Raw genomic sequence first — 15,299 nt, 5'->3', positions numbered from 1 at the left:
TCTAAACGTAGGAGCCTACTAATAGGCGCTTTACGAGCAGCACCGAACGAGTATGGATGGTGCTTGAAAAATAATTTTTTTCGTTGATCCAGAGGGAACCGAGCCATACAAATTTCTCACATTCTGAATGAAAAATATACAACATTTTATCTTACCGGTTGTGTTCTAAACGATAGTACGCAATAAAAGCCAACTTATTTTATCATTAAAAATCAAAAATCCTACTTTTCTAATTAATAGTTTGAAAGATAAGATACAAGGGACTAAGTTCGGTCTGGCTGAACGAAATTTCATTCGGATGCTAAAAATCTACAACAGGAAGTTTTAAGCCACGAGAGCGTCATTCATCATTAAGTTTATGAGATTTAAGTTCTAAACGCGTTGAAAAACAGTATCGAACCGAAAAACCGAACGGACTGAGACTAGTTTCGAATAAAAACAATTTTCTTGACCAAAACGTGCTTTTTATCTTCCCCTTCGAGTTGGCTCTCAGTTCACTTTGGCGCAACGCATTTTGGCTATTTCAATTCAAGATTTTTTCAATAAAATCTTTAAAAATTTGAAAAATGCCCTGATTTTCATAGGATAGGTAGTTTAACATAATATGCATCCGTTACAAAAGATAACTCAATTTTTTTCATCTTGGCGTTCAGTTCGGTCTGGTCCAATCCAGGCCTAATTATCAAAGACCTACAGACTTTTTTTTTTTTTTTTTTTTTTTTTTTTTTTAAAGGAATTTAACAGCAAGCTGTCATTCTTCCCAACCCAAGACCTACAGACACAATCAAGCACTTACTTTAATTCGATTAAGGGACAGAAAATGATACAGTATGAGAATATTTTGAAAGAATTATTTTACCTCGCGTTCCACTATTGAGGCTGTAGCCCTTCGTCGTGAATCCGAAAAATTCATTAACGAACGCCTGATGGAGATGTTCGTTTAGTAGCGATTTACTGATGGGTCGATCGCAATTAATCTCGTACGTAATCAACGTCAAGTTTTTGTCGGAATATTTTCTGTAAACAGAGAATGAGATATGAGTGACTCGCACTGCGATAATAAAGTCAGCTGTGGTATTTTGCTCCGCATGCATGGTTGTTTGCTCAGAGTTGGAACTCAGAGAAAGAGAGCTACACTGAGAATGAGAGTATGCATGGGAGATGCATGTACGTTCTCTCTCATTCCTAAAAAGTTGCATGCAAGAGAGCGTTATATACCAAACAAGCCCGAGCACGTGAGATCTCTCAAATGCCGGCGCCAAGCGTATTTTGTGTACTTACTCGAGTTTATGTACTGTGATAATAAAGTTAGCGTCCGTGTCCACCATGGAACAAAGTTTATGTAGGTTTTCGGCATAAAGCCGCGCCACTCGCTTGAATTGGTCACTTTCCTTATTAGCGAATTTCGGGTCGTAAGGCTCCTTGACAGTCGTGATAAGCGTCACTGAGGAAGAGAGAAAGAATGCTTCAGCGCTACGACTACAATCATTCAATTAGCAAAACTTACCTGGCATATCAATATCATTATGATCACCTGAGCCGCCGGAACCAGACAAGTTGTCTTCATCATCGTTCAATCCATCGAATTGTCGCTTCCATCGGGGCGACTCAGCTTTGCGCACCGGCAGCGTGATTTCTTTTTGCTCGGCTGGCTTTTGTTTTCTTGGTTCGTCGCTTTGGGGATCTTTCTTACCCCCAGTTTTTCTCACTTTAACACCACCATTGGGCGCTTTTTTAGCGTTTTTCTTCCTCTTCGGTTTTTTCGTCACTTTCTCACTGCCGCTCAATAGGTTATCGATGTTGCGCTTGATCCGATGCACACTTCGCACCAGCCAGTTTTGGCCTTCATCTTCAGGCGCCACCGGGACTGCGGACGCAGCACCAATATCCATCTCTACCTCTTCGTCGTCGTCGTCGGTGTCGTCGCTGTACTCTACATCTTCAATTTCAAAATTGATGGCGTCATCGTTCAGTACTTTGTTGTTATTGTTGGCGCTCGAGATGCTGCGCTTTTTCACGGCAGCTGAACCGTCGCCGGTCGAGAGTAGTGCGCCGGCGTCGTCGAATACTAAGTCAGCATCCCGATGGGGCTGTAGTAAGAGAAGAAAATGTTAATTGATTAGATAAAGTCCTTAATGATTTTTAAATGGACTGATTCTGTTCGATTGAAAAGTTTAGAAAATTCTCCCAATCAAAAGTGTGTTTTTAAAGAACTACATATTTCCAACTCAGAGGGCTTCATATGTTAAGGTTAGGATTTTTTTTTAAATTTGTTATTGGAGCTTAACACGCAGTGTCATTCTTCTTCAAGAAGGTAAGGAAAGTTTTCAAGCGATCGTGAAATGGGCTTGGGAAACGACTAGTAGATTGCTCGTCTTAAGGATTTCCGGTTATTGTGTAGAAAAAAAACTGGTAAATTTTAAGTAAACCCGTTGAATTATCATAATGCCATGCGAAGATCTCATATTCAAAACATTGACATTGGACATAATAACTTTAGGTGAAATTATTAAATAAAATCAACCAGCGAGGAGTGTCCTTAAATATGATTACGGAATGACCAGTGACCTCACCATTGAGGTTGAAATGAAAACAAAAATAGACTTAATTGGGTATGCATTAGCGCATAAAAATTATGAAGAAATATTGTTGATTTTCAACAATATGATGGTCAAAGTTACTTCAGGGCTTTATGCCCTGGAGTGTTTTATATTTAAATTCGAAAGACATTTAAAAATTACGTAGCCAATCACGCTTTAAACTCCCGTACTACAGCAAGTATTTCAAAATTTTCATGGGGTTACGAAAAAGAGATCCCCTTTCAAAATATTTGAATGCCAAAAAAAAAGTTATCTGAGCTCCTTCTTTTTGTTATTTATTTAAAATTAAGCATAATAAAATGCTGCTGAATAAGTCCCAGATAAAATTGTAATCAAAACTTTAAGTTTCATGTGTCAATTTTTAACGAAACTATTTTTTTTATCTGTAATATTTCAGTAAATCATCAAAAGTAACCTGATCGGCATAAATAATACAGTTCTAAATTAACGTTTCACAAATCGAATAACCACCAAAATGTATATAAGATTCATCAAAATTTCAAAATATTATCAAAACTCAAATCTATGTCACACTTAAAGTTTGTTTCCGTTACATACATAAATGCAATCACAGTACCATTTTGAAAAAAAAATCATCGCTTTGGCAGCTGATTTTTGGTTGTCATCTTTCACATACAGGTACAAGTTGGTGGTTTTTTATTTCATTTTTTATACTTAAATCTAACGCCGATATAAGACAAAATGATTTAGATTTATTTGATACCTATCAACAAAACTTAAATAAAAACAAAAATTTATAAAAACATCGCTTCGCTAGATAACATTTGCTGAAATTGTATAAAAGTCTTCACTTTTGTTTACAAAACCTTGAGTGCACAAACGATAATCACTCAAAATTGCCCAAACTTTGAATACACGTTTGCAAATGCATAATAAACAATCCTTGAAAGTTTTACTATGAAATGAGAACAAATAAAGAAAATAAACCAGTCCAAAAACTAGTGTATGTACAATATTTTTACATAATTCTGTTGACATGAGGCCTAATTTATGAACAAGTCAAAAATTAGGGTAAATGCTCTTTTCAAGATCCGTTCATACAAATTTGCTGCCTTTTTGACCAATATATGCTGACTTTGAACGTTAATTTATGTAATGCTCGACCGATATTCATCCGAAAACTAATTTGTTTGCGTTCATTTTACCCCTAAATGTATGCAGCACTCTTATGTTTTTTTTAAATCAGCTTAAGGGATAGAACCAAACATAACTGCAATTGGTGTTTTATGCCTTTTGGCTATTATGGCATCAAAAATATGCCAAAAACTATATATTTTCCGTAGATTTTCGTAACATTTTTCTTTGAAAAAAAAATTTGTTTGTCGCAAGCTACCCCTTCTCTCACTGTAGAACGCATGATTTTGAGTCATTAAAAATTACCGACAATACTTGGGTATAATTTTTTTAGACTTCATCAATGTGGCGTCTTTTATGATTTATTGTGGAGATATTTTTCTAAAAGCCATTTAAGTTAAAAAAAAAAGTTGCAGTTGACGGAATTGCCTTTGCCTTTGTATTTGTCTAAGTAAAAACATTAGTTTTGAAAATCGAATAACTGTATCGATGGTAACTTATTGCAGTTTTCAAAATTATAAATTTCAAAATTATATGAGTGAAGGCTTTTGAAAATGTTGTCGGTAAAATAACACAGGGGAACAGTATTTTTGGTTCCTATGCTTTAATAACTGATTTTGGAAGATTTTTCTGTCCTGTGTTCAAACATTTGTCAGATTAGTTCGATCATCTCTAGTTTCGGTGAGCGTGGGTTTTTTTCTAAAATTGGCCAGTTTTGGGGAAAATCGATCTTAGATAACTGATAAACTAATAAACCAACATGAAAACTACAACCTGATTTAAAAAAAAGTATTATCTTTCATTTGATCCAGGAAACAAAACTTTCCTAGATGTTCTTGTTTTGAAAACACAACGCTATAAAAATATAGTTCTACAATTTTATATTTAATTTGAACAAAGAAGATTATCACTATTTCTGGCATCATTGAAGAAAGTCTTTGAGTAATTGAATTTAAGATTTTTACTCAGTTTACAACTTTGTTGTTTATCTTCTCTAAAATTTAGTCAAATTTCCCCTTTTTTGCAGATTTGAGAAAAATTAACAAAAAAGAAAATTTCAATAACTTTTTTTAATTTTTTTGTCAAAAAAGTGCACAAATCATTGAATAATTTTTTACCTATTTTCAAAAGTGATCTCGTTATGTATAGCTGATTAAGCTGATTAAGCTGAGCTATTAAGATTAATATCTGGAATCAGGGCTTCAAAATTAGCTCTTATATTCTTGCACCTAAAAAAAATGGGATTTTTTTACCTTGTGTAATGGTTATAATTAAGATCATATTTTAGTTCAATTTTAGATCAGGATTGCTTTTTCAGTTTAATTGCTCTAGAATTATTAATTTTTGCTCATAAATATTCTTCAAAAAATATACGAAGCGGAAACCAAGATCTTTCCGCTGAACTTAAAAATATTGCTTAAATATGACCCATATCGATAGCGCTAGATTCATTGGTTCAAGTTGCTTCGAACCATTCGACCATTCAGTTCACTTCAAGATCATTTATCCTATTATTGATCTTCAAAGAGGACATAACCATACACAAGATGAAGATACCGTGATACAAGTTTTATTCTACCGAATTACACACAACATTCTTTCGCGTCCTTAATGTGCTAAGAAGAACCTTTTCTGATAATTTTATTTTAAAATTAGTGCTGTACGAACTATTTTTGGCCTACTGTGTATCACAGGTGATTCGATTAATGGTTCGATTTTTGTTTATATTTTTTTAGAAAAGTTTTGAAAACTTTTGCTCCCGACAAGCTTGAAAAACTTACTTGAAAACGTATGGTTCTAGTAACTAGGTCATGGGTATGCATCGCATCAATCGCTGAAATCATCACAATAAGTCTGAAGCGTCACCAGTTTGTACTTATGCAGAGGTTGATGTGTTATTGGTTGACAACAACGTGTTTCCGATTTTTTTTTCAATTTAGGTGTGTTGTCTACCTTTAAAACATTAGAAAAATCGATCCTTCTGAATTATCGATTGAAATGAATGGTTGTCGCTGTTTGAAAGGTTTGAAAATTGCCCCCATTATTGATTCTACTTCACACGAGTCTGCATGAAACACTTATTTTGGCAAGGAGAAGGTGAAAACATACAGGTAGCTTGCATCGCCATGTCAATATTCTTAGGCTGCATGCATGCATATCGATAGAAGAAAAGCCGAGATGGACACGGGCTGTGATGAATCCGGCAGCAGCCTCTCTACAGAGTGGATAACAACCGGGCCGGGGTCGTCCAGTGTTGGTCAGGTTAAAATCGGTTTTACGCCCTGTTAGCCTCAAATTGATTTTGTCTTCCGCTGTTCATTATCGTTCTGTGATGCTGAGGGAAGTGAAAATTGGAAAATCATATTGGCGGAATATATGCATCCTTTTCAACGCCAAATCTTCCATAGGTACTGTTAGTTGATTGTTCCGAGGTCTTTTAAGATACTGTTGAATAGTAAATGTTTATGAAATTTAGCGATGGAAATAACTTGAAAACTAAACAGTTCTTCTGGAATTATTGTTATAGTTGGTTACTAAAATGAAGATATCTGCAAGAAGAGCAAGAAGTTTTGAATATCAAATAAATTTATTCACCACTCCCTCATCTTAGAATGATATTTGTGCTGTTTGGAGGAATTCATATATTTTTTTTGCTTTAATTTTTTTTAAATATTGATGACAATTGAAGATATGAACTTTTGTTCCACAATACCGATTCAATTTCAAGCAACAACCATAGGGGAATGCTAAAATTGAGAACGGCAGTGCCTGGCCAAAAACGCCAATCCGATAATCGCTAACTTTTGGTGAGCAAATTCATTTGCTCGCTGAATTTTTCTTAAAAGTTTCGCCAATTTTTAGAACCGCTAACTAAAGAACATTTAATCTTTTAAATGTTGGTATGTCCATGGAAGCATAAAACATATTTTCGTCTTCATTTCGATTCAAGTGTGCCGAATTTCGGTTTTCCTCGGCTTAGATTTTTTAGCTGTCCGTAATGTGTTGAAACGACTATAATCTAAACAAAAAAATAATGTTTAGAAAAGGACCGAATCGATTAACGAGTTTCAAGAGTAAGAGTATTTGACAATTCTATATGTATTTCATATCCTAGAAAAGTAACATGTGCATTCTAAAAACAGACACATTCACATTAGAAAACCCCTTGATTGCTTAATTTAATCGACGGACCATCCTCCCCTCCCCCAATTCCTTCTATCCATGGTGTTTGAGCGCCAGCAGTGACAGGAAATAAGCCGCATGACACGTGTACCACAAAACGAACTCCATTTAGCTTCAGCCCTTCAGACCGAATGGGCATGGCATGAAGATATTTGTTAGGTACAAATCACTTCGCACCTCTTTCTCTACGAGCAAAATTGTCGTTTCGATTTTAGGTAGGGAGGGACACAGTTTGGGCCCAGTTTGGGTCGCTAAGGTTTTAATGTAAAAGAACCATTTTAAAGGGATGAATTGGAAAAAAGATACACCACGTTTTAGAACGTTATAAATCGTAACGAACGATTTGATCTACATCTGATCTACATTTGATCTGCCAAAATATTTAAAACAATCAACAGATTGTTGATTGTTTTGAATATTTTGGCAGACGATAATTCACAAAATTCAAATTTAAATCAATTTAATTTTTCTTGGTCAGTTTTAGTATTTTAATATTTTGCAATATTTGATCGGAAATATTAGTTTCTGGGGTGACAAAAGAAGAAATTGATATTTGTTCTGGCCTAATTGAATTCTTAATGTCAATGCATCAATTATTTCAAATCTTTTACAGTATTGAATTAGGCTTAAATTGTAAAAAAAAGCAAGGAAATACATATACCGCTCGTATGCAGTAGAGAGTAAAACCTAAAATTTTATATATTTTTCTAACTATTCGATTTATAGTCATGTTTCCAACTAACCGGAAGAAAACATTGGATAGGTACACAGATTCATCTCTATGTTTATTCGCTTAGTTTAGGCATGATTTCGGGGTTTCCGTTTATTCTTGGTGTGAAACAGAGACCGAGAGCTATTAGACATGTCTACATAGATAGGTGAATGTTGTCCGAGTAGGAATATACTGAAGTTTAATCAAATATTCAAGGCACGCGACGACAATTTCAACCGCTATTGCTCTTCTCCTCTGAAATTTCGCCATTTCTTTTGTGGGATTGTCGTTGCTTGCACCATTGCATTGCATTGGAGCTGCATCATGATCGTCTTTATGACTGTCACTTATAGGTCGGTACGAGACCAAATAAGTAGACGGGAGAGACAAAATGCAAATGCAACCATCAAGGCTTTATGGGGTGTGTTTTTAAAATATTGTAAGAAGTACAGACATGCATTTGCTAGCAACATTGTTGAAAATGTTTAGAGTTAATTTCTATGGTGAGTTTTTCTGGTCACACATATTTTATTGAAGAGTTTCGAGGAAACGCTCAATTTTAGATTTATAACGGCTAAAAACAAATTAACTTTTTGAACTGTACAAAATCAGCCAAAATTTGTTACTAAGAAGTGTATTCGAAAAAATATGCTGCACTTTGTTATGTGAATAACTTTTTAATGAAAAGATGGAATTTGATGCAACAATCAGTGAAGCTACCTATTTATGAAATGCGTTCGTGTGCAAAATACGGTGACAATCTGTCAAGTGGTTTTTGAGATAGCATTTTATATAGAAACTTATTGACAAACTTTGATAGTTTTATATGCTTGAAAATGTCTGCCACCTTCAACCTTAAAAAACTTAGCCCATTTTTGAAGCTTAATAACTTTTTTATCCAAACTCCAATCGAAATGTGGTCTTCAAATGAAATATGTGTCATAATTTAAGTTTTAAGGAAACCCTTATTCTAAAGAAATCGGTCGAAGAGAATCAAAGTTATTTATGAAAAACTGGTTTTTCATGTTCCTCCCTAACAAAATGTTGAAAAATCCCATACAAACTTCAGGTTCGTTGAGTGACCCCTTCCCGTAGTCCGATCTGGCCAAAATTTGGCATGAGATCTTGTACTAGACTTAGGATCAATATTAGCCTGCAGCGCATGGCATTTCACGAGTTTGAAATTTCTCATACAAATTTTGGGCAGTCTAGTGTACGTATTTGTTATTTAAACCTTGATTCAGGAATTTAAAATCATCAACGAATTTCGCTTCATCTTTGGTCCAACATACACTGGACAAGCTTGGACGACGAAGCTAGGCTAGGTTGCGCAGTGCTTAGTAGGGAAAACATTGACGTGTAATTTATAAGAAAAATATTTTTTTTAATAAGAAACGTTTTTTTTGACAAATGGAGCATGTCGTTTGAGAGTCATCCTTGATAAACGTACTTACTTTTGTACGTTATTTAAACTCTAAACACTTATGATCAAAACTATTTCTTCCAGTAAGCCATTTTAACAGCTGGAATCTAGGGACAATTCTAAGAATGGGAAAGAAGCTCAGGAAAGCGAACTTTTCTAAATATCCTGGATGTTCGAAAGGGTTTGCTCCGGACTAATTAATTATTTTTATTCTTGCTGAGAACTTCAAAATTTCAACTTCAAATTCAGTTGCTAACCTATTTACTAGAAAGTATAAAACAGTTTATGAAATCACTTGCCTTAACTATACGTCAAGGGTGTCCCACATTAAATTACATTAAAAGTAAAGTAGCTTCTTCTATAGGGGAGAATGAGAATACTTGATTCTTTAGCTATATCTCGAAACTGGAATGTCTTACAAAGATCACATGTTCTAGAAAAAAAACTTTAACTTAACAAAATAATGTGCTGAGTTATTGAACTTTGTTTGAAAAACTTGTAGATCTTTTTTACTACTTTAAAATGTTCCTTACATGGAAAAAAAATATTACAAACACATTTATTCCAATATATCATTCGTTAGAATGTAAAATAAACTTCCTAATGCCATATTTTCAAAGTCTCAACTTTTTCAGAAAAAGTTTTCTAAAATGTTTACTATAAGTACAATTGATCCCTAGAGGTTAAAAATGTATATTCTTCTTCTGAATGGATCGTAATCATTGCTGATTACGGGATTACTAATATTTATCCAATAACTAATATTTATCCAATAATTGTCAGAAAAACTTATTTACTTACTTAATGATTCCGCGCCGATCCACCGGAGCATTGTCAGAAAAAAACGATTAAAAAATTGATTTTCTCTGAGTAATAGAAAATAGCGCCTTTAAGTATGCAATGTCACTAGTGTTGAAACAAAGTTATGGAATTTTCTTCTTCTGACACTTGTAAATTGTGAAATGAGAACAAACACGAACAAAATAGTCGATTGCCACTCTATAATGGGTTTTTGGTTGATTTTGTTTCCAAAGATGAGGGCTTCTTGAATTAAGAATCAAGTCTCCTTTAATAGAGGATCAAGTTTCCCTCAACTCCAAAAATATCTCAATTTTTTCAACAACACGAAAATGCTTCTAGTAGTATGCTTCTATGATAAAAAAGTATCGTTCTAACTTTGGAGCATAGAAACTTGTAGTTACACGCTTTAAGAAAATGTGAAAGGGTTCGAGTTGCTATTTTTTTCTAAAAAGATATGTCGAAATAAGAAAATGGGACCAAGCACTCCCATTCTCCTCTACAGAAACCCACTTTTTATTCGTTTCTTCCCCAAAATTGACCTCTTCGAGATGAGCACTGAGTAAAAAAAATACAAATGCATTAACTTAATGAAATATCATCGAAAATGCAAAACAAAACTATGGAAAATACCGTCAACTGGGACAACATGCAATAATTTTCAACTTCAATGGCTTCTAAAAAACATATGTTCACAGTTAATCCTACCAATCCTTATGCATCGTTTTAAGGATGATAGGACAACACATTAGCATTTTAAGAAAAATTATTGGTTTTTATAGTTATTTTGAATTCTCTAAAAACATGCGATTTTCACCCTCCTTATAAAACGGGGTAATTTGCAACAAACTTTGTTTTCAACCATTTCGCATGAAAACACTAACTGCAGTAATTTTTTGGTCCGTAAAAACTAATTTTCATTTTTTTTCTGAAAAAAGGGGTCATTACATTTAGGGGCTAAATAATATAACGAAAAATTCTACAAGCTGAAATCAAAAAACAAATGTTTGGATGAATGATAATTCAATATTTATAAACTCGTGATGCAAAACATTCATATTGCAGCACATGGAAACAAGATTACCAAGGTGTTTCTTTGATTTGTATTTTGTTGCATTTTACCCCAGACACCTAACTAAATTTTAATAATATTTATTTAAACAAATTGAGTGACGGTTCGAAAAAGAAAAATTTATACAGCTATAGTGTTGGTATAATATTAGGAAACCAGTAAAAAGTTTGTAGGTAATATTATCAAGCCAATCCGCCATACCGGATAAAGTTTTTTACAGCATCGAGAAATGCTCAAATTTGTACGTTTATTGCTCGATTTTTTAAATTTAATATAAAAATAAAAAACTTCAAAAAACTAGCTTAAGATGCGAGAAATTATGTCATCATCATTTTGTAAACATTAAAAGATAACTTTATTACAATACATTAATTTTAAAATTGATTCAGTGTGGTGTTATATAAATGTTGCATTTAGCCCCGCTGTTGCATGATGCCCCGTTTGACGGTAGTTTTTGTTCATAAATTTGTATGGAGTCGCTTCGTAGTTTCGAGATCCAGAAGCTTGGAGAACTTAGAAAACTGTATTCACACGCTTGTAAGAGAACTTTTTGGACCTCAAATTTTCTTCTGTTGGTGCTGAGGATTCACAAAAACAGTACGACTTCAGGTTGATTTTCAACATTCCGTTGAAAGAGTTGAATATTTTTCTAAAAGTTTGCCGTAGATAAATTTTCGACTTTCTTTTTGAGTGACTCTAATTTTTTAATTAAAAAACAGATGAAAATAACTTAAAAATCATTGTAAAAATTGAATTTCAGCCGTCTCAACTTACAAAAAAAAATGCAATTGGGTGATGATTGATGACTTTTTGCTCCCATATAATTTGTCGATGTCTTCAGAGTCACTAGATATCAGTGTAAAATTTGAGATGATTTATTCCATTCCTAAATGAGCGCAAAGCGTTTCAATTTTGCATGAAAATTTGTGTGAAAGAAGAATTTTTCTTTATAATATATCATACAGGGAATTCAAATAAGCTTGAAAAGAAGTTTGATTTTAACACTGAACGTACCGACACTTTGTATATATGAACCGTAAAACGAGGTAACTTTGATCACCGGGGTAACTTTGACCATCAAGAAATTTTTTGATTTGATTTTATTTGATTTTTGAGTTGATTTGAGTTGATACATCATCTGACACCTTATGGTCTCCATGACAATTATTTATACTTCTATTTAACTAGCCTAAGTCTATACAAAGCAAAAAGCTATACATGACACATAAATTTAAAATTCTATAGTGAACGATTTAAAAACAGGTTGATACTACTCTGCAGTTCGGAAGATTTTCTGATTTTGTGTTTGAAGGTTTCAGTGGACATCTGGAAGTCGTAGAGAGGGAAGAACCAATTAAATGTTTTGGACATAACTCTAATTGGTTCGTTCTGCCCGTAGCATGTTCAGCGAAAGTCGATGCGAAGGAACTCATGTTCTCGAAGTATACGCGGCATGACGTTGAAGTTCAAATGTGATAGAAGATTTTTCCACATTATCATCAATAACTTAGTCTATAGTTTTAATTTTTTAAAACTGTTTTCTACGTTTGAAAGCCTAATTATTTGAATATCAAATAAACAAAATTTGGATAGTATTCGAAATTGTTTTCTAGAAGAAATAATGTAATTTCAAAATCTTAAAACATCTTTTTCTTCCAAGGCTCGCAAACAAACAGCTCTTCCTACGATAACAAAAAGTATTTAGAAGCAAAAGGATGGTTGAATGTGAAAGAACAACTTTAATTCTTTGTATATGAATAGTTAAAGTTCTATTTTCAAAGTTAATTAATGATAAATTTTTGATATTTAAAAAGTAAGTACATATTCCAAGAGTAAGTCCTTACTGGACAAATGGATTGGAACCCTATCAAATGATTAACTTTGAAGAAAAAATGAAAATGGAAATAGTGGGAGTGCCTAGGGGAATGTTAGAAGGTAAAATTTTATTTGTATTTTGAAGCTAAAACTATTAAGCAAATATTATTATTTTGCCCCTAGATGTATGCAGCACCATTGTTTTTTTTCGATTAGTAATTGCTTTTAAAATAAAACGTTAAAACGCAAGGCAAAATTGATAAATTAGACTTTGTAAACAACTATGAAGGTGTTTTGTAGGTGATCAAGAAAACTCGTTAATACCGTCAAAATTGATCAATGTAACCCCAAAGGTGCCCATGCATCAATTCCTGAACAGCGACGGAATCGATTTTCAAATAAAATTTAAAGTAGTCCAATAAATTTCTGCAACCATGTTTTACGTTCATAGGAGTCCAGTACTGGTTTTAAAAATATGAAACATGCCACATTCCCTTTAACGGGAAAAATATATGAAAAGTATTTGAAAAAGTGATCAATATTATTCCAGATTGCGGTACATATTTATACCGCCGGGGGTCAACTGACTCCTTACACTTTTTCCGCTAAAACTTTCTTGTTCCTTACCGATCTTGTCGCTAGAACGAATTTCATAGACTCCCTTCGGGCCCGAAGAAAACCACCCAACGTATGTATGTATGTTGATAATCCACCATGGGTGCACGGATTCACCGCAGTTTGACCAAAGTATGGATTCACATGCATTATTTAAGTAACTATTAAAAACTCCATACCCGGCACCATGGTTTCGTGTGATCTGTTATGTAGTGTGTGTATAGTGTTTATGTAAGTATTTATTTGGACGAGCAATTCAAACAGATACACAACCAGTTCAAAATGCATAACATATTCAATGTTATGCATTTACTACAGGTATTCCGGCATCCGTGTATATACCTGGCCAGCTGGCACCTGATTGAACGTTCTTATTTTATAATCGAAACAAAAAAATCATATAATGTAACAAAAAAGAACAATCTCACCAAGTTTTAGGCATCTTTTCCTACATTTTCCGTATGCCTTCAATAATCTGCAATGGGTAACAGCTCCTACATGGAGTCAACATTTCGCTATACAACTCTCATTTCTTCTTCAGCGAACATTCAACCCTGAATTTGCGTATTCACACACTCTCACCAAACTCACTGATTTATTCTTCTTACACTTTTTCCACAAATTGGGCATATTTGCGCCGCGTGAAACAGCATTTGAACCGAAAATCGACGATCGACCGACCGACAATCGAAAAGCGGACATTACCGTCTTATCCAAGCGCATAATTAATTTCTTTATAGACGCTTGAATATTGCTATTCTAATTTATTTTCTACGCAACGTCATAGTAGGCCATAAGTGTGCCACGCATTTGAAAAAAAAACCGACCTGCAGAAACAGGTGCTGCCTTTTCCCTTATGATTAGTTTTTAATTTTCCACCCATCAAGTGTTTCCGAACGCGAAGCAAGAAATGGATGGAATAAATGATGATCATAATTGGCTTCATTTCGGAGACATTTTAAATATAAGAATCTCCAATTCCTTAAAATCACAAACACAACACTTCAAAATCAAATCATGACTTGATTTGCTTGCTTCAGACACTTTTAAAACACCAGGCGCGTATATTTTTGTCACAACACAGCAAGCTGCTCGAAAATTCAAAACTTCTCGAAATTTTCGGACACCGCTCCTCTTTCTTGTTTTCGTTGCCTTAATTCCCCCAGCTATACTCATTTTTCTTGGGAAATTTTCATTCAAATTCCTCAAAATATTTAATCACTGCTAATAAATTCTGTTTTCCAGTTGCCATATCGGCTGAGAACTGCACTCTTCACAATTCCCATGCCCTGACCCACCATGCATTGCTACCAGAGCATCTTTTTCTCACTCAGTTTGCAAAAACGCCATCATTATTTTTTTTTAAATCTTCATTTTTTACATACTGTTAGGGCATTTTCTATTTTTACCAACTAAATACTTTTTCAAACACCAATTTAAATCGTTTTATCAGCTCTTTAATCACATTCCAGTGTTTTCTGTGAAAGCAATTATCACAAATTTCTCTTCGTATTTTACGACAACGCAACTACCGAAATACGCGTCCGTTCACGAGCGAAGCACGAGAGGAACTCCGAAAAAACGATTTTTTAATTGAACAGCCAAAAGTCGAATTGTTTCTTGGATTTACCACTTTCAAACAAACAAAAAATCTTCTAGAGCCCTTAAAAAGCTTTAGCATCTCAAAGTTAACATTTGTAGTCTATTTACCGTACCCTACACTCGGTTCTAATTTTTAATTTATAAGTTGATCAGTTTAACTTTTTGTTAAGTATCAAGATCATCAACCTATCTTGTTTTGAGGAAAATTGACTCTAATCGGTCAAGTTCCTATAAAAAAAAAGAAAAAAAACCTAACTCGTCTTTGGCAACGTCCTATCCTCGTTTAATTGACAATAATATTTCACATCCTTCAAAATACGCTGTATTACTAATATTTAAAAAAAAAAATAACTCGGCTCCCCTTTTAAAAGCACCTGTATCCGT

The 15,299-nt window shown here is 33.9% G+C and overlaps 1 protein-coding gene across 3 annotated transcripts in view; it reads right to left on the bottom strand.

Moving 5' to 3' along the window:
• The window catches only part of LOC129750802 (basement membrane-specific heparan sulfate proteoglycan core protein-like), a 285,122-nt gene that overhangs the window by 195,297 nt on the left and 74,526 nt on the right, over nt 1-15,299 (bottom strand). For all 3 annotated transcript variants that reach the window (XM_055745877.1, XM_055745878.1, XM_055745879.1), the window contains 3 exons: nt 1,508-2,090; nt 1,282-1,444; nt 860-1,017 (listed from right to left, as the gene is read on the bottom strand). In XM_055745877.1, coding sequence (XP_055601852.1) covers nt 860-1,017; nt 1,282-1,444; nt 1,508-2,090 — 904 coding nt within the window. The remainder of the gene's footprint in view (nt 1-859; nt 1,018-1,281; nt 1,445-1,507; nt 2,091-15,299) is intronic.

The sequence above is a fragment of the Uranotaenia lowii genome, chromosome 3 (genome assembly GCF_029784155.1).
Source record: "Uranotaenia lowii strain MFRU-FL chromosome 3, ASM2978415v1, whole genome shotgun sequence".
Taxonomy (NCBI): Eukaryota; Metazoa; Arthropoda; class Insecta; order Diptera; family Culicidae; genus Uranotaenia; species Uranotaenia lowii.
Note: the sequence above shows the minus strand (reverse complement) of the source record. Positions and strands in the feature narration are given on the sequence as shown.